Genomic DNA, 22,812 nt, shown 5'->3' with positions numbered 1-22,812 from the left:
CTGGCTCTATGACTTACAGAAACCCAGTGAAGAAAGAATAGATTTTTTGGTACAGAAGGAAACCCTGCTGAATCTCAACCTGGGTCCTTTTAAGATCCAAGTCACTGCCGACTGGCACAGAAATACTGCATCAGACATTTGTATATAGATTTGTATTCACGGTTTAAATTAGCTATAATTGTCTAAACTGATTATTTTAGATGCATCTTTAAATACTTTTTTTCATATTCAGTTATAGATCACTCAAATTTAACTATATTAAGCATCTTGCATGTATGACATGACATTATCATCAAATTTAACAACTTTTTAAAAACTAACTTAACTACAACATAGAGGAGAGAGAGAATTGTTGTCAACAATTACATTTGGTACATTAACTTCACAATTACAAAATCAAACAATGATTCTAAAAACAAGGACTAGGGCCCACCACCGGGAGGTGAAAGGGAAAGCGTGAGATCACAGGACAGAAAGGCCAGCTTGATCAGGGGGCATGTGACTCTCTCCACTAATAAGACAAAGAGGGAAGGCCAGGCTGGCAGTGACTAATACTAACTGCGTCACGTGTGTCTGCGACAATGAGCAGTAAAATGGGCCAATAACTCTCTGAAATGCTTGTTCCAGTGCAATACAAATCAATGCAAATACCTACTCATCAGTGCACCAAGCGACGGCACATTATATGGGTTATATTTAAGGATCCCACTATTTGATGTGATATGTATAGACCTCTTTGCAATGAATTCATTTAATACTGATTGTTTTATTAATTCAGTAAAAATTGTACTTGTGAATTAGGTGGCAATTTACAATGGTAACAAGCTCGACTTCCTTGTGTGGAGCAAACTAGGTCTCACGCAAGGAGGGGAGAACAGGCGGAAAGTGAGAGAGGAACAAGGCGAAGGAGAAACAGGAAACAGTGAAAGGGCGAGGTAGTTTGGGGGGAATGGGGGGGGGCAGAGGGTTCTACCGATGGGTGGACGGAATCTACCTGTGGTCACGGTGTTCTGCTTCCTCCAGGCTCCGGGGGCGGGGTTACTGCTGCTGTTGACCTTTGCCCCTGCACGCATGGCATGCTTACCTGGCCTGCTGACCAGCGCCGCCGCCGTCACGGCGTTCTGCAGCTGCGTGGACGGCGCGTACGTGTGGGGGACCCCCCGCACCCCCACGGGCTGCACGCTCCGGGACATCTGACCAGGGCTCTGAGCGAAGGAGAAACAAACAGCCCCGAATGAGCAACACGGCAACCAGAGCCAGCCAATCAGCTCGTCTGCCCAGGCCACAGAGCAGGGCTCTGAGCGACCTATATGTACGGTAGTGCTGAACAGTCACAAAGCTCCCTGCCTCTTATCCATGCTTGTAGGGAGGAAGTTCATTAGTGCACAGACGGGGGGGGGGGCGCACCGGTTTGATGGCGGAGTGGTGGCGGCCGACGGGCGTCCCGCGGCTGTGCTGCTGCAGGGCCGAGGCCCTGGCCTGCTTCAGCTGCTGCGCCACCAGCGCCTGCTGCTCGGCCTTCGCCGCCGAGACCGAGGAGGAGGAGGAGGACGAAGAGGACGAGGAGGAGGGGCCCGTCTTGGCGGCGGGGGAGGAGGCCGTCTGCTGGAGGATGCGCTGCTCGATCTCCTGCTCCTGCTGCAGGGCCTTGACGAAGGCGGCCTTCAGCCGGCTGGTGTGCTCCGCCTTCAGGGACTTCTTCTGGCTGGAGGTCATGCACTGCTCGCACATGATGGTGCCGCCCTTCTCCTGCCTCCAGCGGGACGTGAAGTCCGTCTTGCACTGGGCGCAGGTGTACGGGTCCTTGGGGGGCGGAGTCACGCTCCCCGTGGCCGTGGCCGCCGCCGCCGCCGCCACCTGCTGCTTCCCTGTGAGAGAGGGGCGACAGAGGGGGAAATTAAAGCGGTCCTCCCTGTGGGGGAAGGGTTACTTTGACCCTTTAAGGCGTGAGGTCACAAACGTGATTAGAATGTTCTAACCTGAACATTCCAATGCTAACGTAACACTCATTACTGGTGATTGAAAGCAATGGAGTTCTAGAACACTGGGTTAGAATTTTGATTTTTGAAAATATTCCATGCCTCCTCTTCAATAGTGTGTAAATAATGTGTAACATGGTGTGGTGACGCCAGGTGACAGGGTCTCTGTACGCACCCTTGCCCAGCGTGTCCAGAAGGTTCTGAACCACCTCCTCCAGCCCCACCAGGTAGATGAACTCGTTGTTGGCGGCCGAGGGCAGGAAGTTGAGCTCGGGGGCGGGGGGCTTGGGGGGCGGGATCTCCAGCAGGGTCTTCTCCAGCTGCTTGCGCAGCGCCAGCTTGGCGGCCGCCTGGCGGCTGGCCGGGGAGTCGTTGGCGTTGACCGTGGTCACGCCGCTGGCCAGCCCCGCCTGGGAGGTGATGGAGGAGCCCTTCAGGCTGGTGGGGGAGGCCTGGGAGTGAAAGCACAGGCACGGGTCAGTCAGGCGCTAAGTCCGCCAGTCTGAACCCGCGCGGGTCCAGGGGGGGGCGCAGTCTGTGCTGCTTTACTGCTCTTAGAGTACGAGGGTAGAGAGAGCGATAACAGTGTGAGTGTGTGAGAGTGAGTCAGAGACAGGGGGGGGAGAGAGAGAGAGAGAGCTCTATTCTGTGGCTCATTACACCAGAGCCCTTGGTGAGCGCTCACCTGCGGGATGTTGACCAGCACGCTGGTGTTGGGCACGTTGGCCACGCGGATCAGACCCTGCTGGATGATCCTCTGGCCCTGCACCTGCACGTTGGGCACGGAGGCGCGGGGGGCCAGCAGCAGGGGGGGCGGGCCCGAGCCAGTGTGCTGGGCCTGCTGCTGCTGCCGCAGAGTGTGGATCTGCTGGGGAGACACAGAGATGGGCTGAGGAGGGCCGGCATGGGCGGGACCACAGTGCAGGGCCATAGGCGTGGGGGCGGGGCCACATGACAGGGGTGGGGCCAGGCCACAGGGCAAGGGAGGGCCATGGGGGCGGGGCAAGAGTGGGGAGGGGTAGGGAGACAGGGGCAGGGGCAGGGACAGACATACAGAAGGAAAGACAGACAGGAGATGCACACAGAGAACAAGGACAGATTAAAAGCCCTTCGTTCTTCCTCTTCACTGTCCGACGAAGCAACTCAACATCAAATTCAATCACCCAAGATAACCAGGAAGCCACAGCAACAGTCAAACGCATCTGTTCACACGCAAGCGGAGCTGAAGAGGAAGTGGGAAGCACGTGAGAATGTGAGAAGAGCGGGGCCGACAGCGCGCACTGCTGCCTGACCGCCCGAGCGTGAGAGTTCCTGTTTCGAGGCGCGTGAGGGGGGGAGGGGGGGGGGGGTGAGGACAGGTGGGGCGTGCTGAAGAGCGCTGAGGCTTCAGCAGTGCCACGCTGGCGCGGTGCGGGCGGAGTCTGTGCGTCAGACTGGCAGCGCTCACCTGTGCCCCTCTCACCAGGGGGGGGCATGACGATCTGCGCGTTCTGCGTGCCCAGCTTGGACGAGACCTGCTGCCCGCCCCGCACCAGGGGGGGCGGGATGACCGCGCCCGAACTCCGTCCTGACGACACCTGCCCCGAGCAGAGTCACCGCGTCAACGAGCGCACAGCATCCTCAGACATTTACTACATTACTGACAGGCAAAGCTCTGCCACAGCGAGCTGGGGAACCATTCAATTCTGCACACGATGCTGTGTTGGAACACACACACGTGCACACACGCACAGACGCACACATACACACATATACACACACGCGCACACACACAGACACATACACATGCGCGCACACACACGCACGCACGCACACACGCACGCACACATATACACATGCACACACGCACACACGCACGGACGCACACATACACACATATACACACACGCGCACACACAGACACATGCACATGTGCGCACACACACACACAGACACAGAAAACACTTTAAAATCAACTCAGAACTTCGGTCTGTGTTTTGGAGTGTAAGGTGTATGCGTGGGTCTCATTTTCCATAAGCGAACACAGTATGCAGTAACCACTCAAACACAGTATGCAGTAACCACTCAAACGCAGTGTGCAGTAACCACTGAGAGCTCATCTCTCTGGACGTGTGCTGGTGTGCTGCAGAGCTCACTCACCTGCAGAGGCCCTTTGCTGCTGGAGTTACTGCCCCTCACGAGCGGAGGGGGAGTGGCCACAGAACCGGACGATCCTGTGGTCTGTGGGGGAGAGAGAGTGACGGGGGGCGTGAGACAGGTGGGGCACCCCCGCATGGAGCTGAGAGAGAGGGGGGGACAGCCCCGCGCAGGGCCGATATCCCAGCAGGCCGCGCTGTACCTTCTGCAGCGAGCTCTCCTTCTGGATCTGGCTCTGCCTCAGCTTCTTCAGCAGCACCAGCTTGGCCTCCTCCAGACGCAGCTCCTCCTTCAGCTGCTTAATGATGCGCTCCCGCTCGTCCGGACTGCTCTTCTGCACAGAGGAGAGAGAGTCACAGACCAATCACACGCAGCCCCAGAACATCACTGCCCAATCACACAGCATCACCGCCCAATCACACAGCATCACCGCCCAATCACACAGCATCACCGCCCAATCACACAGCATCACCACCCAATCACACAGCATCACCACCCAATCACACTCAGCCCCAGAGCATCACCTCCCAATCACACAGCATCACCACCCAATCACACAGCATCACCACCCAATCACACTCAGCCCCAGAGCATCACCTCCCAATCACACAGCATCACCGCCCAATCACACAGCATCACCGCCCAATCACACAGCATCACCGCCCAATCACACAGCATCACCGCCCAATCACACAGCATCACCACCCAATCACACAGCATCACCACCCAATCACACAGCATCACCACCCAATCACACTCAGCCCCAGAGCATCACCTCCCAATCACACAGCATCACCACCCAATCACACTCAGCCCTAGAGCATCATCACCCAATCACACAGCATCACCACCCAATCACACTCAGCCCCAGAGCATCACCTCCCAATCACACTCAGCCCAGAGCATCACCACCCAATCACACTCAGCCCCAGAGCATCACCTCCCAATCACACAGCATCACCGCCCAATCACACTCAGCCCTAGAGCATCATCACCCAATCACACAGCATCACCGCCCAATCACACAGCATCACCACCCAATCACACTCAGCCCCAGAGCATCATCACCCAATCACACAGCATCACCGCCCAATCACACAGCATCACCACCCAATCACACAGCATCACCACCCAATCACACTCAGCCCCAGAGCATCACCACCCAATCACACTCAGCCCTAGAGCATCACCACCCAATCACACACAGGCCCAGAGCATCACTGCCCGATCACACGTAGCCCCACAGCGTTAGCGCCCAATCACAGACAGCCAGAAGGATCACTATCCAATCACCCAGCATCACCACCCAATCACACAGACTTACCAATGACACAGCCAGCGAGAAAGACTGACCAATCATACACCCAGAGAGCAACACCCTGACCAATCGCACAGGTAGACAGCATAAGACTTACCAATTACACAACAGGAGAAAAGGACACTGACCAATCACACAGTATGAGAGCATCACACAGACCAATCACAATCAGACAGCATCACACTACCTACTCACACAACACAAGAACATCACGCTGACTAGTCACACAGCCAACATGAACATCACCGCCCAATCACACACAGCCAGTGAGCAGTGAGACACTCTTAAGAGCCGTGCAGACAGGGAGGAGTCTGTGTTACCATGAGAACATCCGTGTCCGTCTCCTTGGCGCAGGTCAGCCCGTTCATGTGGGGGCTGGAGGGCTCGTTATCCGACAGCACTATGACATCATCGGGCGACGGCGGGCGTCGCTCCTTCTTGAAGTCACTGGAAAACAGGAGGACAGAAAGGTTACAAAGGGAGTCACAAAACTTTATTCTGTCTTTTTACTTTAAAACCGACAAAACGTGAGAAACTGTGGAAGACCGTCTGAGATGAGACCCCGGGCACTACGAGGCGAAGGATAAGGAGAAAGAGTGGCAAGCAATGTCCCTCTGGAGATCATCCCACTCGCACTGGCCACAGTGTGAGGTCACTTCCTTGGAATGTGTTTATTTTCTTTGTTACAGTGAATGTGTCCCTGCAGAAGGCAACACATCATATCTACAGTAGCGTGGACTGTCCACTAGAGGGCAGTGTTCGGCCGCTTTCTTTGTCTTCGGCGTTCGTGTCGTACGGTCAGCACTGGGCAGTGGACGTTGACCTCAGATCAATAAGGCCTGCCTGGCAGTGAGGGTAAAAAGGAGAGGGGCACTGCTCGATGCCTTATCTGAACAGAAGACTCCGACATCAGCCTGGTGTCCACACCAAACGGGTTCTCCTTTTTATCAGGGAAACAACAGGATGTTAAAGCAACACGCTTACACGGGGGAAAAAAAGGATGGGACTCATTTAGAGGCCGGTTCTCATGCACGGTTACATGGGACATTTCATTAGCAGAGGGACATCTGATCTTAGTGCCCTGAAGCTGACACTCCAGGCCGAGGAGGACAAAGGAAAGCCACTGTATGAGCGCATTGTTCGGGGCAGCCACTCGGACCCGGAGACGGATCGGAAAGACAATCCAGCTCAACAAACGGTCGCCTTATAGCCCGGCCAGGGGTGCGGGGCGTGGGGGCGGTGTTCTCAGTAGCTCCAGAGCCACAGAGAGCCTGCGGTGCGGGTGGGGGTGTCGGGGGGTTTGGCCAGGACGCAGTTTTCAGTGTGCTCTCCACCCAGCCTGTGAGATAAGCCGTGGTGTGGAACACACGTGTGCACGTACACGGCATCAGACCCACACCACAAGAGGGGGAGGGGGGGGGGGCAGAACAGCACACAGGAGGCACTGCGCTTGGTGACCCAGGAAGCGACGACCCAAGTCCGAAAAAGCGCTCGCGTACGTACGCACTGCAGGGTGAGCGGCCAGAAAACCGGATTTTACTCGTATCCCATCCATCTGGCAGACACCGCCAGCCAAGCCCTGCAGGACGGCTGAAAGGGCTACCCGAGAGGCCGCTGCCACTCCGGACCTGTCGTGGCTGGGCCGCATTTGAGCGTCTGCCAGGGCCTGCGCGACTGTTTCCGGAAGGTTCCATGGGGCAGCATTCCTCAGACCTTTGTTGACAGTAGCAGAAACCACTAATTCTGCTTTGATAAACATGCCAGGAGCCAGAAGAAACACACGGGCTAAGAACGAGGGTTCACAAACCTGACAGAAACCTGCGCAGACGTTTCATATGAACAGCCTACTCTCCAAAAGAGCTAAACCGTTACTAAAAATACAACACCCACGCACACAAACAATAACACAGTGACTTTTTAACACTCTGGCTTCTAGGCTCAGCCAATGAAATGACAGAGCTGTGAGGTAAAAAAAGAGCAGCAGGCTTTTACAGGAGCGTGCTCAGCACTTTGGAAGAGTCTGCTAGGCCAACAGGATTCCCCCTTTGCTATAAAACACTTGGATTAAAGTTCAATACAGACAGCCTTAATCAGAGTGGAATAAAACCCTGGGGTGCAGTTCAGTAAAGGTAATGAGGAGGCATTATTTAGAGGGGATTTTTGGAGTTAACCCCTCCTAACCCCTTCAAAAAAAATAAATAAATAAAACTGGGAGAAGGAAACTTTCTTCAAACAGAATCCTCAGCTTGTACTGAAATCACTTCCTGTGTATTAATCACCCTACTGAGGTGGTCACATGACCCAAGCATTTCCCTCCATGATCATGTGACACACACACACACACAGATACCCCCTCCCCTTCTTTGACTGTTCCTTCCAATGTGGAAACCATGGCAACGGCCGGCTGGAACCGGTTTGTGACACATAGCCTTCATTTTGCGAAGTGAGGCAGAGTTCAGGTGCCGAAGAAAATGGAGCTGCAGCTGCCTCAAACTTTCGAGAGGGGGGCGAGCGGCACGGAGCGGGCGAGTCTCCACTTCCTGCGAGCGGAGCGCGCTCACTCCGCGCAAGCCTCAGACTTTCAGCAGGACAGCGCTTCACAGGCAAAACATTAAACTTCCAAAACTACCCCCCCGCCCCCCAACCACACACAACCGTCCCACAGCACCCATCACAGTGCTTTATCTCAATCCATCCAAATCTAGGCAGACCCCCTTTGTCCCATAGTGCTAAATGCAATGCCTTCCTTTTGAAGTGACGAGAGCTGGATGGGCTCTCCTTATTGAAAAAGCCCCATTTAAACAGGTCAAACCCACTGAAACACTTCATGCCTCCATGGAGCTCAGAAATGACATCTTTAAAGGTCTTTATAACTTGCACACAGTTTGGCCAATCTTGGAGTCCTAAAGACCACTTTGAAACTCACTCTCGCTCTTTCTCTCACTCACTCCTCAACCTCATCTGTAAATATACCCCAAGCCTTCTGAAGACAGCAAACAATCTCACAATTCAGAGGGGAAACATTGGAGGGGGGGGGATATTTTAGACCCTTCAAATCGTTAAGCACACCCTTCCTTTGAGGAACGGGATGGCGTTATAACAGACAGCATTTCAATCATTATTTAGATACTTTCCGAATACTTCCAGCACTACGCATGTGAAGCACGGCACACTTTCACAGTAGAATGAATGGTTGGCAAAATAAACTATTCCAAACATGTCTCCCAAACCCCAGCAGCCACTACAGCCAGTTTCCAGGATAGGCACTGAACACAGAGCCAGTACACCGAGCACTGAGCCAAAATGGAGGGCAACGGGTCACCATTCAGAAACAATGTGATACTTTCACAAAATCCAAACGATAGCCCAAAGGGTACAATAGTGACTGCAGAAAGAATCCAACCTCAGAGAGATTTTTTAAAAGGGCATTGATTTAAAATCCTATGCTTTTCTGGGGCCAATTCAAATTGCTTAAAAACAGAAAACAGGTTGTGCCGTTTCTTTTAAAACTTGGTGATTTAGAGACCTTAACTTTGATAGAGAATCCCTCCCACAGCTGTATATATATATATATATATATGTTTTTTAGGGCTGAGGATGTTCCTGGCCAGGCCCCTGAAGGCTCACCTTTTGGACGTGCTCATGTCGACCGGCTCGTCCGTCTGCAGCTCCACTTTGATGGTGGCCTTCACCTCCCCGGTCTTCAGCAGGCTGGGCACCTTGGCCCCCGCCTCCACCTTCACCTTGACCCCCGGGCCGTCGGCGGCCCCGCCCGGCTCGCTCTTCAGCTCCCCCCTCTCCAGCTTCACCTTCTTACTGTCCCCGTCCCCCGGCAGGCTGTCCCGCTCCAGGGCCCGCTTCTGACTGCGTGTCTGGCGCACCGCCTCCTCCGACATCTCCACACCTGCACAGAGAGGCTAAATATCAGCATCCTGTAGCACCTTCACACCTGCACAGAGAGGCTAAATATCAGCATCCTGTAGCACCTTCACACCTGCACAGAGAGGCTAAATATCAGCATCCTGTAGCACCTTCACACCTGCACAGAGAGGCTAAATATCAGCATCCTGTAGCACCTTCACACCTGCACAGAGAGGCTAAATATTAGCATCCTGTAGCACCTTCACACCTGCACAGAGAGGCTAAATATTAGCATCCTGTAGCACCTTCACACCTGCACAGAGAGGCTAAATATCAGCATCCTGTAGCACCTTCACACCTGCACAGAGAGGCTAAATATCAGCATCCTGTAGCACCTTCACACCTGCACAGAGAGGCTAAATATTAGCATCCTGTAGCACCTTCACACCTGCACAGAGAGGCTAAATATTAGCATCCTGTAGCACCTTCACACCTGCACAGAGAGGCTAAATATCAGCATCCTGTAGCACCTTCACACCTGCACAGAGAGGCTAAATATTAGCATCCTGTAGCACCTTCACACCTGCACAGAGAGGCTAAATATTAGCATCCTGTAGCACCTTCACACCTGCACAGAGAGGCTAAATATTAGCATCCTGTAGCACCTTCACACCTGCACAGAGGGGCTAAATATCAGCATCCTGTAGCACCTTCACACCTGCACAGAGAGGCTAAATATCAGCATCCTGTAGCACCTTCACACCTGCACAGAGAGGCTAAATATTAGCATCCTGTAGCACCTTCACACCTGCACAGAGAGGCTAAATATTAGCATCCTGTAGCACCTTCACACCTGCACAGAGAGGCTAAATATTAGCACCTTCACACCTGCACAGAGAGGCTAAATATCAGCATCCTGTAGCACCTTCACACCTGCACAGAGAGGCTAAATATTAGCATCCTGTAGCACCTTCACACCTGCACAGAGAGGCTAAATATTAGCATCCTGTAGCACCTTCACACCTGCACAGAGAGGCTAAATATTAGCATCCTGTAGCACCTTCACACCTGCACAGAGAGGCTAAATATCAGCATCCTGTAGCACCTTCACACCTGCACAGAGAGGCTAAATATTAGCATCCTGTAGCACCTTCACACCTGCACAGAGAGGCTAAATATTAGCATCCTGTAGCACCTTCACACCTGCACAGAGAGGCTAAATATTAGCATCCTGTAGCACCTTCACACCTGCACAGAGAGGCTAAATATCAGCATCCTGTAGCACCTTCACACCTGCACAGAGAGGCTAAATATTAGCATCCTGTAGCACCTTCACACCTGCACAGAGGGGCTAAATATTAGCATCCTGTAGCACCTTCACACCTGCACAGAGAGGCTAAATATTAGCATCCTGTAGCACCTTCACACCTGCACAGAGGGGCTAAATATTAGCATCCTGTAGCACCTTCACACCTGCACAGAGAGGCTAAATATTAGCACCTTCACACCTGCACAGAGAGGCTAAATATTAGCATCCTGTAGCACCTTCACACCTGCACAGAGAGGCTAAATATTAGCATCCTGTAGCACCTTCACACCTGCACAGAGAGGCTAAATATTAGCATCCTCTAGCACCTTCACACCTGCACAGAGAGGCTAAATATCAGCATCCTGTAGCACCTCCACACCTGCACAGAGGGTCTAAATATCAGCATCCTCTAGCACCTTCACACCTGCACAGAGAGGCTAAATATTAGCATCCTGTAGCACCTCCACACCTGCACAGAGAGGCTAAATATTAGCATCCTGTAGCACCTTCACACCTGCACAGAGAGGCTAAATATTAGCATCCTGTAGCACCTTCACACCTGCACAGAGGGGCTAAATATTAGCATCCTGTAGCACCTTCACACCTGCACAGAGGGGCTAAATATTAGCACATTCACACCTGCACAGAGAGGCTAAATATTAGCATCCTGTAGCACCTTCACACCTGCAAACAGCCTCAACCTAGAACATCCTTGCACCTGCACAGATGTACACATTAGCATGCACACGCACACACACAGACACACACAGCGATATGACATCTGCACACCTGCGCACATACATATTAGCACCCATCACATCAACACAGCAGTGCGCAGAACCACAGAGCAACCCGATGACATCCACACGACACATGATCTTTCGCCCTCAGTAGGGGAGTTCACACCAGACACAGCCGTCCTACACCGCTCATTGCGAGAAGGAAGATGTTCAACAGAAGAACTGCAACAGCTAAATATTACAGTTTAACAACAATAAAAGGTTCTGAAAATATGCAGCAGCTTCAGTAAAAATAAAAAAGAAGAGCATGAAAACCTGCAGAAGCCACTGAGAGGGCTACAGTCTCAGCCTGTGCTAGTTCAGCGATTCAGCACTTTGTGTGCTTATGGCAACGGAATCTGTTCTCGTTTCATTCAGACATTAGTGCTTCATGGGCTCATTCAGCTGATAGATAGGGGGCACTGCGAGCATGCACTCCAGTCTGAAATTCAGCTACAGTCAGCACATCTGCAAACGTCCAAGTATCTCCAGCAACTCACTTCAGAAGCGATTCCGCTTGCTTTAGGGTGTTTGAGGTCAGCGGCCGTGAATAAGAGAGGTGGAAGTAAAGGTAATATAACGTCCCCATGGACTGACCTCCCCGTAGTACCCAGTTTATTTAGGAGCCCCGTGCCCCTTTAATGCATTAACGTATCAGTCGCTCTTCTGGTGATAAACGCTTTTTTGTGCCTTCATATCTAAAGTGATTGCCCTGTCAGATATACGCACCATTTTCCCCATTTTAGATGTTAGGCTTTGTGTTTAAGGAATACATATGTCCCCACACGTTTCAGCCTCCTCGTTATGAAAGCCCACAAACCAGGAGAACATCCCTCCTGACAAGAACACCACGCCGCGAGAAAATGTCTCCCGACGGCTCCTCCCGTGCCCTTCTGAAAGAGCGATCTGAATTGCGAGTAAGCAGCGGGGCTATTTTAGGGCAATGACAGTCGGAGGTTACCTGGGAGCCCAGCGTTTCTGACGGCTGGGTAGCGCATTCATTACAGACGCAGCTGAGCGCCGGAGCTTCCAGCCGCAGCGCAGCCAACCTGACCGTCTAATATTAAACACGCCGTTCTTTAAGGTGATCATGCTGCGGTGCATCCTGGGGCAACAAAAAAACCAAACAGCGTGTGCGCACACACACACACACACACACACGCACGCACGCAGACGCAAACACAGATTAGTGAAGCCTTGCGTTTCCATTGGCACATTTCAAAGAAATTGACTAAGTGCCGTGTTCTGACGCAGATGAAAAAGGAAGTACGTGAGAAAGGATCCTTCACACGTGCATCAAGAAATTTTTTTTTAAAAATGAAAGAGTTCAATTAAGGGCACTGAAATCCTGCAGGTTCTATTTATTTATTCATTTTTCCACGCACCTTCCCGGTGTGGGAGTCATGAGAGCCAGGGGCATGAGAGAGGCAGCGGAGGGCTCAGAGTGTGTGGAGTGGGGTTGTGTGAGGTCTGCTGAGGAGGCTGCAGCAGGGCACGCTGATGATGTGGAGGAGCGTGACTGCTGCACGACTCTCCATGGCGACCTGGCCAGGGAAGGGGGGGGGGGTTCCCGCATGAGCACGGGGCACAGGGCCGCGCCTTAGCGCCAGCGCCCCAGATGCTGACCCTAATCCCGCTCTGCCACGGCAGCGGGGACGGCGACGGGCTGCTCTGTGACCAGCTGCACCGGCCGCCGCCGCTCGCCCCTGTACACGCTCCGCCCAGGGGCCGCGTCGCCGTGGAAACTCCGCTTCCCCACACCGGACAGTTACAGGGAGTCTGGGACTCTGGGGGGAGCAGCGCTGAGTTTCCATGGCATTCATATCCACTTTTAAACCACTGCTGTAACAAATAAAAACACAGTCACGTCTGACCACAGTGATCCCTTACAGGAAGTGCCCAGGTCCCAAACACATTAACCCCTCTGGCGACGGTGCGCCTGCAGAGCCCCCTTCCCCCCACGCCTCCATGACCCTTCCCCTAAACGCACTCGAGGCCCTGGGCTCACCCGCGCGCTCTACCTGTGGCCCGCGCGCCTGAGCGGATAAGGAACGCTGACTCAAGGTCTTTCTCATCCCCCGTGACATCACCAGCGCTCCACATGACCCTTCCCAGGATTCCACGGGAGACACAAAGCACTTTCCCCAGAACCGGTCTGAACCGGTCGGCGGGGCGAGGAGGCTGGAGGCAGGGTTTTTAACCCCTCGGGGAGACGAGCGGGCCGCGGCAGAGCGAGAGAGAGAGAGAGCGACCGCGGGCGGGCGAGACCGCGAAGGAGAGACGCCGTCGGCATTCCAAAACACGAGTCCGCGCGGGGGGGGGGGGGGGGGGGGGGAGGCGGAGGGGGGGGACAGACGGCGTTACCCACGCCGCTGCTCGCACACTTAAAGGGACAGTTTGCGCAGAAACGCCCTCCGGATTCTCTGTGCTTCAGACACACCTGCTAATTCAGCCAAACTGCCGTGTCCTGCGCATGACTATCCGTTCTCCCACCTCACCACAAAAACCTCACCGCCAGCTTCAGAGAGACAATCTCTGTGCAGGACAATCATCAGAAATTATTATGAAGATATAAATGATTTTATATAAAAGTGAAATTATATCACTATTACGCCGTAGGCTAATTGCTCTGCCCTTCATTCACCACATCTTTAAGTAAGAACTTAAATTTGTGAACAACCTCAACTGACTGTTCAATCTTGGAACTGGCACACACAAATCCCTCTCCAGCCCTGATTCTGCTCAGGGGGCCTCAGACTGCCCCTGAGACCGGCGGTCATGTACCCACTGTACAATGCAAACTGTACACAAGCCAACCAGGCCGGGGGCTGACCTTACCCTCACAGGTCCACATTAAAGATTAACCACCTCCAGTTCCAAGCCACGGCTAAACAAAAGTCACCCTCTCTTCAATTAACCTCTTGCTGACCTGTCCATCAGATTAAGAGTGAATTACTGTTCACATTTCAGGCAAATCACCTTCTCACCATTGTCAGACTGACCAAGCTGAAATATTAAGCAGACCTCCTGTGTCATGAGCAATCAGCTGCTCTCCACATAGATACCAGACACAGTTGTGTACAGCCAGTTTTATTCATAGCATTTTAGAGCTCAACAGCACACCAAAGCTTCATGCATAAAACAAAAATGCCCCAGAGTACATTGCAAACAGAACCAAACCAATGTTACTAGATGTATCAGGATTACAGTGCATGGGATTGACAGTTTCAACAGTGATTCACTGAAAATGACAGAATTTTGTGAGCTCAACCACCACACCAAGCTCAAGGAAAAAGCAGAGTTTAGCCTTCAGATAACTGAAAGTACCATTTTTTTAGACACATACTTGTGTCTTCAAAGTACAGAAGAACTTTACTTTTTTTTTTTAATTTTTTTTTTAAAGAAGGGCAAACGGGAATTATTTCTGGCTCAGCGCAACAACCAAATTGATCTGAAGTGCCTTGTCCAGCCTGGTCCACAGCTTTGAACACCTAGTATCTCAGCAGTGCTTCAGTACTTGGGCAAGTAAATGAGTTCATACGTTTGGGATTAGTGCCTCTTTACACTGCGCTTTGGGTGTCTATCAAGAAGAAGGCTGCTGTGCAAATACATAGAGTTTAAGGGCCCTAGCCTCCGGCAGAGGGGAAGGGGAAGAGAAGCGGAAGAGAAGAGTGAAGAGAAGGGGAAGAGAAGGGTGAAGAGAAGGGGAAGAGAAGGGGAAGGGTGCGGGACGGCGTGACTGACGGGCAGGCGGCGCACAGAAAATGGCGGCTCCTTGTTTACAGGCACCCGGGAGGAGGCTGCAGGAGGAGGGCTCTCGGGCCGGCCCCCTGGGGTCGGAGCTCAGCCACTCCTCCCGGCAGCGCCGGCCTGGATAAACAGCCTCCTTAAAGACACCGGCCGGGGCTGCCTCAGGGAGACCGGCCCAACACCGCGCGGCACACGTCCACGCGTGGGCACCCAACACCGCGCGGCACACGTCCACACGCGGGCTCCCAACACCGCGCGGCACACGTCCACGCGCGGGCACCCAACACCGCGCGGCACACGTCCACGCGCAGCCACCCAACACCGCGCGGCGCCGCGGCCTGTGAGGACGCACACACTTCTGTCGTGGAATCGTTTTGATCAACAGAACCCTTTAAGGTGTGAGGTCACAAATATGATCAGAATGTTCTTAACTGAACATTCTAATGCTCATGCAACAATCACTACTGGTAACTGAAAGCAATGAAGTTCTAGAACACTGACTTAGAATTTAGAGAAAACATTCCAAAAAACCAGCACTTGAAAGGGTTAAAGGACTCGTTTGTCCCTACTGTTTTCTTTGTTTTTTAAGCGTTAGCTTCCTGCCATGCTACTGTGCCATGCTGAGCTGGCAGAACCGCAGCTGTGCCCAGGTGGGTTTACAGGGGGCACAGCTCTGCAGAACACCGCGGACATACGCCACCCCCCCCCCCCCCGAGCGCGCTCCCTCAGCGCAGCCAGCTTCCCGAGGGCTGGGGGGCCGCAGGCCAGGGCTCTACAGAGCTCCCATTTTGGAACATTTTATGTGCATTAACTGGAGTGCCTCTAAATTTTTCCAACTTATGAGCACATATTCTCCAGGGAAGAGCCCTGCTGCCATGGCACAATGGTGTGGACAAGTTCACCAGACACAACCAGGCGGAGCTGCACATGCACACGCAGTCCCCCACACACACCTCCTCACACCACAGAGAGCCAGGTCGTGCCACGCTCAGGAGTTCTGGCAGTGGCAGGGCTAACGGCCGCAGCAGCGCAGCACGCAGAGGCTGGCGGCAGAAGCTCGTCCGGCACCTTCACGCTCGCGGGCGGCTCTTAAGAGAGCTGCTCCCCTTCAGGAAGGAGGAAGGAGAGCGCGTCGCCCGGAACGCCCGTTTCCAGGGTGAGCCGCCAGGGCTGTTGCCTGGAGGGGACGGACGGTGAGGACGGGGCATTCGCCGGTCCGTACGGCCCGCTGCTTAGCAACCTGGGAACAAAGGGAGGAGCCCGAAAGGGCCGCGGCGTGTTCACACGTGTGCGCGGCGAACACAGGCGTGCTCGCGCGCGGGCGAGCCCAGGAGCAGCGCACACAACATCGCCTTACTTCTGCCCAGTAAAAATAAAAAAAATGGAAGTAAATTCCCTGGTGCTTTCCGCAAATTTAACTGAGGAGCTGGGGGGGGGGGGGCTGACTAATGTTGGCATGATGCATGGTGGATAACGGAAGGGGGGGGGGTATGAATACAGGTGAAGGTGGGGGGTTTTTGTTGAAAAAAAAAAAAAATTCTGCGGTAGCCCAGATAGGTTTTACTTTTTTTTTTTTAATCAGAGGACTGGCATCTTCAGGTCACTATGAAGCAATGGGGCCATTTGTTCCATTAAAAAAAAAAAAAGATGGGGGTTTAAGGCTAAAAGAGAACACAAAGCTAAATATCATTCAAACATGTCAATATTGTCTCTATCCTTTAAAATTGGGCTTCCATATCAATGCGTATTTGAACCGATGTTATACACTACCCTGGCAACCATTGAAAATGATCACCACCTCACGCCATACAAACGCATGGTTATCTAAAGTCCTCCATCAACCAATATGCAACGCACAGAGTTAAAGAAAATGAAACGTAAACGAGATAACGAAGTCTGATATTATATTTTAATACGGAAGACGGACGTCAGGGCAGGACCACGGGCTCGGAGAGGAGAGGACGTGAGCACAAAGCGTTCACGCAAGCAAAGCGTCTCGCTCGTTTTCAGCTGCCTGCACAGGGAAAACCCGCAGTGTGGCCGGAGGTGACTTCCTGCCGCAGATACGGCCCGCTACGTACGCGCACACAGACGCATCTGGGGCAGTCGGCCTGCTGCTCTTCACTGTGAACCCGGGCCACAGGAGTCCTGGCTGCTCCAGGCACTGGACAGCAGTTCTACACCACTCTGCCCGACACTGGGAAATCTGTGACCGTTTCCCAGCAGACCAATCGGCTTCAATGTCTCAGGCACCCACAGCTCGGCCTCTTAAAATCATAAACAAGACAAACAGACAGACAGCCCTTTATCCTTTAGCCTATGCTTACCGTATGAACTGGACTTGATGTTCATGACTACGGGCTACTGTTACAGAATGAGTACTGTACTGTAGCTGTCCAATAACCGTCCGTATGCACTTACTCTAGGGTGCCGTGGCTAAAAGTGTCTGTCAGATAGATGTAGTGCAATGTATGTAATGCGCCTGCCCCGTCTCAGCAGGGGGCTGAGCTGGACTTAAGACCTGAGTGTGGCCAGACGTCAGGAACGCCCAAAACCGCCAGAGAAACACGTCCAACAAACCGCTGTTTCTGCCACTGGCCGCAGCGCTGGGGCGCCCGCCCGCTCTGAGCAGGCAAAGAGAAGCAGGGAGGCAGCGGCACAGCGGAGGACCTGAGAACGCTAGCGTGGGCGAGCCGCTCATCGCACCGCACGCTTTTCCCAACTCTCACGTCAGACAGAAGCGCTGAAGCAGGCCTGAAGACGAGCAGCTTGAGCGACCACAGCCCCCGGGGCCTTCCAGCAGAGCAGCCCCGACCGGATGTGCACACTGGCACGGACCGACTCGGCAGAAACATCTCTGCGACGGAACAAGCCTTCGTCCCTACGCATCTTAGGCTCCTCCAGTAGCTTGTATGTACAATCAATTCCTACACATTTCTCTATGTAGACGTTAGGCAAGTGTAATAAAAACAAATAACGACAATACAAAATCGAAAAAAAAAACACAGAAATGACTAAATGTTTAGAAGTTATTCTTTTAAAAGTTATATCTAACAAAGCCATTAATAATTAATTTCTATACAGAACCATGGCGCTCCATGTGTCGTCCAGGTAGCTGAAAAATGATGTGGATGTAGAGAGAGCAAGAATGACTCCCCACGCAAACAATCGAGTCCTGCTAAAGCAGACAAAACAAACTTGCAAACAAAAATACAGCACTAACAACTTACCATCACTTTGCAGTGTCCCAAACTAAGAGCACTTTACTGGACTTGAGTAAAAAACCGAGTGTGGAAAGCCCATGCTCAACATTACCCAGAGGCTGATTAAAAGGGGTACTCAACCATAGGGCCAGTGGCTATGTGGGGTCTTAGTACAACTCACAGAATTACAGCATTAAGTTGAACCACCAAAGCGAAGCACCCCTTCACTTTGTCAGAAGGGGGTTTGTCATGGGGGTTCACAAGCATGTTACAGGATGCTATAAAAAGAAGAATAAAATAATGTGGCAAATTACCAATTTAGATAGCCACAACATTGCCTAGCTGGCAGGCAACAGCATTACACACCAGAACTGCAGACTCCATGTGGTGCTGCGTCCCCCGACACTCCCTTAAGCAAAGGGGGGCTGTGTCTCAGAGTGTGGAACAGCGGGTCAGAACACACCGGGGCCGCACTGGTGCTCATTCATTTAAGTACACCTTTCAAAACTACTTTTCACTGTGCACACACTGAACTTGTTCTTAATCTGATTTGGTCTATAACCACTGGTTTTCCGTTTAGAGTTTGTAATTTATAACTATAATGATATATTCTTGTTTGAATGATTGTGAGCACTGTCTGGGGGAATGATTGTGAGCACTCACACTAGAAAATACTGTTTGAATGAAATGCTGATTGAACCAGTACTGTAGCACTGTGGTCCACAGTTCCCCTCTCCCACTAGTCAGAACTCCAGAGCAGTTTGACAAGGAGAAAAAGCAGAACTCGGGAAAGCACCAATCTTCTACTGAAAACCCCTCCATTAAAATACTGAACTACTTTTTTTTTTTTTTAAGGTGTAAAGGTTGGCTCTGGAAACTTTACCCATGTCATCCCTGTTTTTATATATTTTTAATTTCATTTTAAAGGCCACGTGGATTTAACTACACAATGCAAATGGTTTCTCACACTATTTACTGACCCATCCATAGTGAGTGTATGTAGGTCAATGGGCTTCAATGTTAAGTAACACACATAAAAGCATGCATACGCATGAACACAAAGAGAAGACCGCATCACCAGGTCGGGCCTTGGTAACCGTGTCAAGCCTAGTGTGACCCAAACCTGAGCAAGCTCAGAGCAGCGCAGGCTCTCCGGTCTCTCCGTGACCACAGCGGGAGGCATGCGTGCGTTTGCAGTGACTACGTGGAGATTTCAGTGCCTCAGACTGCAAGGGGGAGTCCCACACAGGTGCGTGTGCGTTCGCATGCAACGCTGCTGCATTAGAGGGGGAAAGATGGACGCGCGCACACACACACACACACACAAGGGTGATTCCAGAAGATCTTCAACACGAGCCCCGTGGGGGCGCAGGGGACCCAGGCCGGGGGAGACGGAGGGGGATGAACGGGTTTCATTTGCACCGGGTTTCAACAGCAAACGGTGCTGAGCTCGCTGCGCATGCACAAGAGCGTGCTTTCGACATCACCTCAGCCTCAACAGTTTCACTCTCAGAATCCAGCCGGGCGCCCCGAGTGCAGGCCGGTCTGCACCGCTGTGCATGGGCTTGGGCTTGGGCCTTTTTGTTCAAACGCCCGTTAGCCCTCGCTGGATTTCAGCAGGCATGGCACGGCTTACGACGCACTCCAGAAGCATCAGACGTCAACAGCCGCTCGCTTCATCTCTACACACCAGCTGATAAATCGGCATAACGCGCTCTTAATTTGAAATCATCTGAGCTCATGCCATACATAGCTGTCCAAGCGGAGGATGGCTCAGAGACAGGAAATACGCAGGAGCCAAACGCTCATCTACATTATTTTGCATGCATTTGTCCGCCATTTTGTTTTTTGCTTGCTACTGCTACAGGCTACTCCGTTTCCAGATAATAGTAGGGCTACTACACATAATTAGCAGAGTGCAGTCTGCTGTTTTTTTAAAAAGGTTTTAGCTACAGCTAAGCGAAGTGATACTACACATAATTAGCAGAGTACACATAATTAGTGCTGCTATTTTTTTAAGGTTCAGCTGCAGCTACTCTTGAGGGAGAAGGTCTGAAGGCATGTCGACTCAAACCAACTCGGCAGAGCGCGTCCAAACTGCGGCGTTTCCCCAGCGCAGCGGCCCAGCTGCAGGCCGTGCAGCGGCATGCCCGTCGTCGCATCCTTCTATGCAAATCACGCAGCTAGCTATTTAGGGACTGCGCGCATTCGCACGCACGCGGAGAACCGTCATCAGCTGCAACTTGGCAATAATACGAGTCATGGTATTTATGCTTAATGCCTTCGTTTGTGTATCACACTAATGTAAATACGACATGCTCAGTGCTACAGGAAGTGGGTGTCACTATGAGAAAGTGATTTTGTGCCGACCCGTTACTGCATTGGTTTCAGTCAGCAGGCCCCTGAATGAGCAGCAGGAAAGCAGTAGCAGGCCAGATGTACTCCAAGTCACAGGCCCCACAAACCTCTTGTTTTTGTGCATTTTAAATCAAAATGACACCGTGTAATCAAGAAGGTCTTCAATAGACAAAACTTGTGATTTATAGTATAAAACAAAAAAGGTTCAACTTTTCCATTATCTACTCAAGGAAAAAAAAGGACATTTAATATCCCTGAGGGAGGCAGTAAGTGCCCCCCTAGCTTCAGTACCTGGTAAAACATTTAGCAGCAGCAACTTTAAACGCTTCCTGTAAGTGTTGAGCAGTCTCTCGTGGCCGAGGAGGAATTCACTCTTCCTCACAGAACTGCTTCGGCGCTGGCTTTCTGGCACGCAGGGCTCAGAACGAGTGCTTTTTCACAGCACAGTACACTCACTTCAGTAGACATCACATACTACAGCGAGAAACACAGACCCGTTAAACCCACATCCAATCCTAGGTCGTGTTCTGAATCAGCACACTTGCCTACTATTGAGTATTCAAGTTGCATACAACCTGTATTCTCCAGAGTAGGCAAGCGTGCCGATTCAGACACAGCCCTACAGTACATTCATATTCTCAATGGCTGAACCTTGTGCTTTTAGGGCTGGCAAGGGGCCAGTTAGGGTCCAGAGGGTGCTGCAACCTTATTCTCTTATTTTCCACTCCATTTTTATAGCGAAGCGGTCACTATACACGTCATAGACTAGCACAGGCTACACTACAGAAGTACTGTGGTATAACTCTTGCTGATCTGACTTCTGTGTGTGGGGGAATCTCTTTTCTGACTGGGGGTGAAAGATCTGGCTGTTAGAGAGGCCAACTGCTACTGCTGATCTCTTGCAGTGCTTGAGAGCTGCAAAAGGCTGGAAAACAAGAAATGGCTCAGCAAAGCCTGACACAGATATCCACTCAGGTTCAGCAGTGCAGACGTGGGAGGAGAGCACTGGGCCTCCATTTTCTCAAACGGTTGCAGCAAGCACACGTCTTTTGTAATGACTTCCCCCTGAGGTCAAACGTCAGCGGGGAAGCATCGCGCTGTGAGCTCACACACGCACGCGCGTGCGTGCGACCGTGCTGCTGACGTGTGCGGATGAGAGGGAAGAGTCCGGCCCTCCAGCTACATAAACCAGCCTGACCAGGAAATCCTAGCAGGTACACAATGCAGTCAAACCCCTGGCTCAGTCACTGGACTGACTGCATAAGAATGCAGTGCATGCAGAAATGCATTTATTCTGCTCATTTTTCAGAGTCATGTTCAAAAACAGCCCCACCAGCCAAGCCCGAGCAGGTTGGATAAAACCAACGAAACAAACCATGGGAGTCTCAACCTTAAGAATCAACATGGGCAGACTGTCTCTCTAGTTCACATTTAAAATGACTGTTTCAGGTGTCGGCATGCTACTAAAATAGTTTAAAATGCACTTAAATTTGAACAATGCTAATAACAATTTTTATGAAGAATGTATATTATCATAAAATAATGTTAATTATCAAGCTGCGATATCTTCTTGTACTTTAATGCAACTTTCTCTTAAAAAATTTTTTTTATTTGAGTCCTGGTATCATAACATAGCTAATGAGAATTTGCTTACCAAATGCATTCAGTACTCCTATTAATTCAACCTTAATGCTAATACTAATATCTGCTCGAACGTCAAACTTTCAGGGGGATAGTTCACATCAACCTTCTTCTATAAGATCTCCGTTTCCAACAGGACAGAAAGACATGAGTTAGGGACTAACCAAAGATCAGCCCCAAACCAGCAGGTCTCCCAACTTACCAACCCACAGATTTTAAACTGCAGCTTTCAGTCAACGAACCAGACCAGCAGTCCTGGGGATGACCCTCTGCACATCGCAGCAGAGGCCGGGTGTTAATGGGGAGCTACCGACCAGCAATGGAGCACCCTCAACAAGCACATAAATAAAACAAAAAATAACACCTCCATCACAACCTCAGAAACTTCCGTAAAGAGTGTGAATGCAGCGGCTCCATTCACTACTCAGAGCGAGAGGCCATCCTGTGGCTGACGGGAAAACAACTCCACGCGAGCGAG

At 51.8% G+C, this 22,812-nt stretch overlaps 1 protein-coding gene and 2 long non-coding RNA genes across 4 annotated transcripts in view; all 3 read right to left on the bottom strand.

The window, feature by feature from the left end:
* The window catches only part of gatad2ab (GATA zinc finger domain containing 2Ab), a 48,642-nt gene that overhangs the window by 3,535 nt on the left and 22,295 nt on the right, over positions 1 to 22,812 (bottom strand). The window contains 10 exon segments of the mRNA XM_035412071.1: positions 995 to 1,205; positions 1,408 to 1,868; positions 2,155 to 2,431; positions 2,665 to 2,868; positions 3,427 to 3,450; positions 3,452 to 3,556; positions 4,119 to 4,199; positions 4,318 to 4,449; positions 5,754 to 5,880; positions 9,061 to 9,337. Of these exon segments, the coding sequence (XP_035267962.1) occupies positions 995 to 1,205; positions 1,408 to 1,868; positions 2,155 to 2,431; positions 2,665 to 2,868; positions 3,427 to 3,450; positions 3,452 to 3,556; positions 4,119 to 4,199; positions 4,318 to 4,449; positions 5,754 to 5,880; positions 9,061 to 9,337 (1,899 nt within the window).
* Positions 4,674 to 5,200, bottom strand: LOC118224558. Of its 2 annotated transcripts, XR_004764669.1 has the most exons (4): positions 5,129 to 5,200; positions 4,964 to 5,055; positions 4,860 to 4,890; positions 4,674 to 4,712 (listed from the first exon to the last, which is right to left on the bottom strand). It is a non-coding gene; the product is annotated as an uncharacterized LOC118224558 (long non-coding RNA). The 2 variants fall into 2 exon arrangements; XR_004764668.1 differs by lacking the exon at positions 4,674 to 4,712 and having other exon boundaries at positions 4,838 to 4,890.
* Positions 9,345 to 10,916, bottom strand: LOC118224557. Its single transcript, XR_004764667.1, has 3 exons — positions 10,803 to 10,916; positions 10,183 to 10,722; positions 9,345 to 10,147 (listed from the first exon to the last, which is right to left on the bottom strand). It is a non-coding gene; the product is annotated as an uncharacterized LOC118224557 (long non-coding RNA).

This window comes from Anguilla anguilla, chromosome 4 (genome assembly GCF_013347855.1).
Source record: "Anguilla anguilla isolate fAngAng1 chromosome 4, fAngAng1.pri, whole genome shotgun sequence".
NCBI classification, from domain to species: Eukaryota; Metazoa; Chordata; class Actinopteri; order Anguilliformes; family Anguillidae; genus Anguilla; species Anguilla anguilla.
This window is presented reverse-complemented; position numbering and strand designations above follow the sequence as displayed.